This window comes from Alosa pseudoharengus, unplaced genomic scaffold, assembly GCF_046254945.1.
Source record: "Alosa pseudoharengus isolate Yale_2024_CS ecotype anadromous, Long Island Sound unplaced genomic scaffold, YU_APseudo_1.1 YU_APseudo_1.1_scf_24, whole genome shotgun sequence".
NCBI classification, from domain to species: Eukaryota; Metazoa; Chordata; class Actinopteri; order Clupeiformes; family Clupeidae; genus Alosa; species Alosa pseudoharengus.
The window spans coordinates 23,933,124-23,935,623 of record NW_027468689.1 but is presented as its reverse complement, the minus strand read 5'-3'; the positions used below and the strand labels follow the sequence as shown (position 1 = coordinate 23,935,623).

General features: G+C 52.4%; 1 protein-coding gene across 1 annotated transcript in view; it reads right to left on the bottom strand.

Annotated features, from left to right (window-relative positions):
- The window catches only part of mgat5 (alpha-1,6-mannosylglycoprotein 6-beta-N-acetylglucosaminyltransferase), a 158,738-nt gene that overhangs the window by 75,347 nt on the left and 80,891 nt on the right, over positions 1–2,500 (bottom strand). The window contains exon 6 of the mRNA XM_076303528.1: positions 1,139–1,207. Within this exon, the coding sequence (XP_076159643.1) occupies positions 1,139–1,207 (69 nt within the window). The remainder of the gene's footprint in view (positions 1–1,138; positions 1,208–2,500) is intronic.

Below are 2,500 nucleotides of genomic sequence, written 5' to 3'. Positions count from 1 at the left end.
GCGCTCTTGCAGCCCGCACCCTCCCACCTCCAACCCCCGGAGCGTTACCAAGGAGACAAAGGATATGTGACAGCAGCGGGGTTTGACACAACAGACAGGAGAGAGGAGTGTGTGTTTGGGGCGAAACAACCTCATTATTGTGTTCCCATCCGCTCCCATTGTGCGCTAACAATGAGCCATGGCTGCTCTGTGCACGCTGGCAGGGCTGAGTATGGAGGGCGCGCTGGGCTGCTCTGTGACACCCACAGCTGTGCTGAGGCATCCGATCCACCACCTACCGCCACCACCCATTGCTACCACCACACCACACCACCCTCACCTGCCGCTGCAGCAATGACCTTCTGCCACTACACTACTACTACCACCACCACCACCCACCACACCACCCTCACCTGCCGCTGCAGCAATCACCTTCTGCCACTACACTACTACCACCACCACCACCCACCACACCACCCTCACCTGCCGCTGCAGCAATCACCTTCTGCCACTACACTACTACCACCACCACCTGCTAACGTCATCATCATCAGTCACACACACACGCACACCGCTACAGTCACAATACACTGCATGACAACACCACCCTGCAGCTCAGAGCCTTGCTGGGGGAACAGAGTGAAAATCACACACACACACACACGCGCACACACACACACACACACACACACACACACACACACACACACAGACACAGACACAGACACACACAGGCAGGCAGGCATTCACATCGCGCCACAAGCAACCCCCCAGTTGCGCAGGCTAATGGATGAGAAGGAATGGACTATTTTGGGGTTTAAAGTCTGAACGTCTGAAATCCACTAAGCGGGGCACGGAGATACAACCCCCTGGAGAGAGAGAGACAGCACCGAGTAGGCTGCCAAAGACTGACCGGGGGCAGGTTGGCATGGCGACAGGACCCTCTGAAGGCCGTGACTGACAGCTGAGGGTCAGGGAGGAGGTGGTGGAAGTCAGGAGGAGAGTGTAAAGCTAAACGGCCTCCGTGGGGGGGGGGGGGGATTCAGACAGTGGACTGGACTGGGTGCATGTGTGTGCACAGCGTAACACACACACACACACACACACACACACACACAAACACACACACACACACACACGTGTAAGCCAACACACTCACCATGCCTTTGCCCTCTTCGTCGTTCCTGTTTTTGAGCCTCCATGGCAGGCGTGGACACCAGTTCTCCACCTGGGGAAATGAACACAGAAAATACATAAGACAGTGTAGATGTGTGTGTGTGTGTGTGTGTGTGTGTGTGTGTGTGTGTGTGTGTGTGTGTGTGTGTGTGTGTGTGTGTGTGTACACTCCTGTACTTTTCTTGCTTTAGTACATCTCTCTCCCCCTCACCATTCCTTATCGCCCACATTTTATTCATTCTCTCTCTCTCTGTCTCTGTCTGTCTCTCGCACACACAAATCAAATCAAATCAAATGATGCTTTATTGGCAGAAACCCCTCTCTTTGATATTCAATTCAATTCAGCTCAAGCCAATTAAATTGTCCTTATATAGCTCCAAAACATGACTAAGTCTCACAACGCCTTGCAGATTCCAGCTTAAAATTGAACATGATGTGGGATTAGCATTTGAAAGCTTAGTAGTGGCTGACTGACTTTCTAAATGCCCACATGTCTGTGCAGAACTGGAGGTGAAGGAGCTGTGTTGGGCGATCTCACTCTCCCTCTCTTTCTCACTCTCCCTCTCTTTCTCTCTCTCCCTCTCTTTCTCTCTCTCCCTCTCCATCTCTCTCTGGTAAGCTTGACAGACAATGGTATGTGTGTGTGTGTGTCTATAGGGCCTGCGTGGGAAGTTGGCATGTGTGCGTGTGTGTGTGTGTAGTGCGTCTCTTGTGTCCGGTAGGGTGCGGCTGGCTGGCGTGTGTGTGTGTGTGTGTGTGTGTGTGTGTGTGTGTGTGTGTGTGTGTGGGTATGTGTGTGTGTGAGTATGTGTGTGTATGTATGTGTGTATGTGTGTGTGTGTGTGTGTATGTGTGTGTGTGCGTGTGTGTGTGTGTATGTGTGTGTGTGTATGTGTGTGTGTGTGTGTGTGTGTGTGTGTGTGTGTGTGTGTGTGTGTGTGTATGTGTGGTGGGCATGTAGTGGGCTAGTGGGCTCAGATGAGATGGACTGGATGCCCCCACTGGAGAGTGCTTGAGCCCTGACCTTTACTAGAGGCCATTAATCAGTGAAACCTCCAACGAAACCCCAGGGCCCTCCTGCTCTCTTGACCTGTTCCTCTCCGCACGGTTAATGACCACAACCGCACACATGAATTATACATACAGAGATCAGAACAGTGATGGAGAGGTGGAGGCAGAGAGAGAGAGAGAGAGAGAGAGAGAGTGAGAGAGGAGAGGAGAGAAGAGAAGACACGCAGAGAGGAGACATATAAAGAGAAAGAGAGAGAGTGCGTAGCGTGACTGAGGAACAGGAAGTGAGGGAGAGTGCGAGCGTGAGAGATGGACGAGCGGGCCAAAGGTTGGA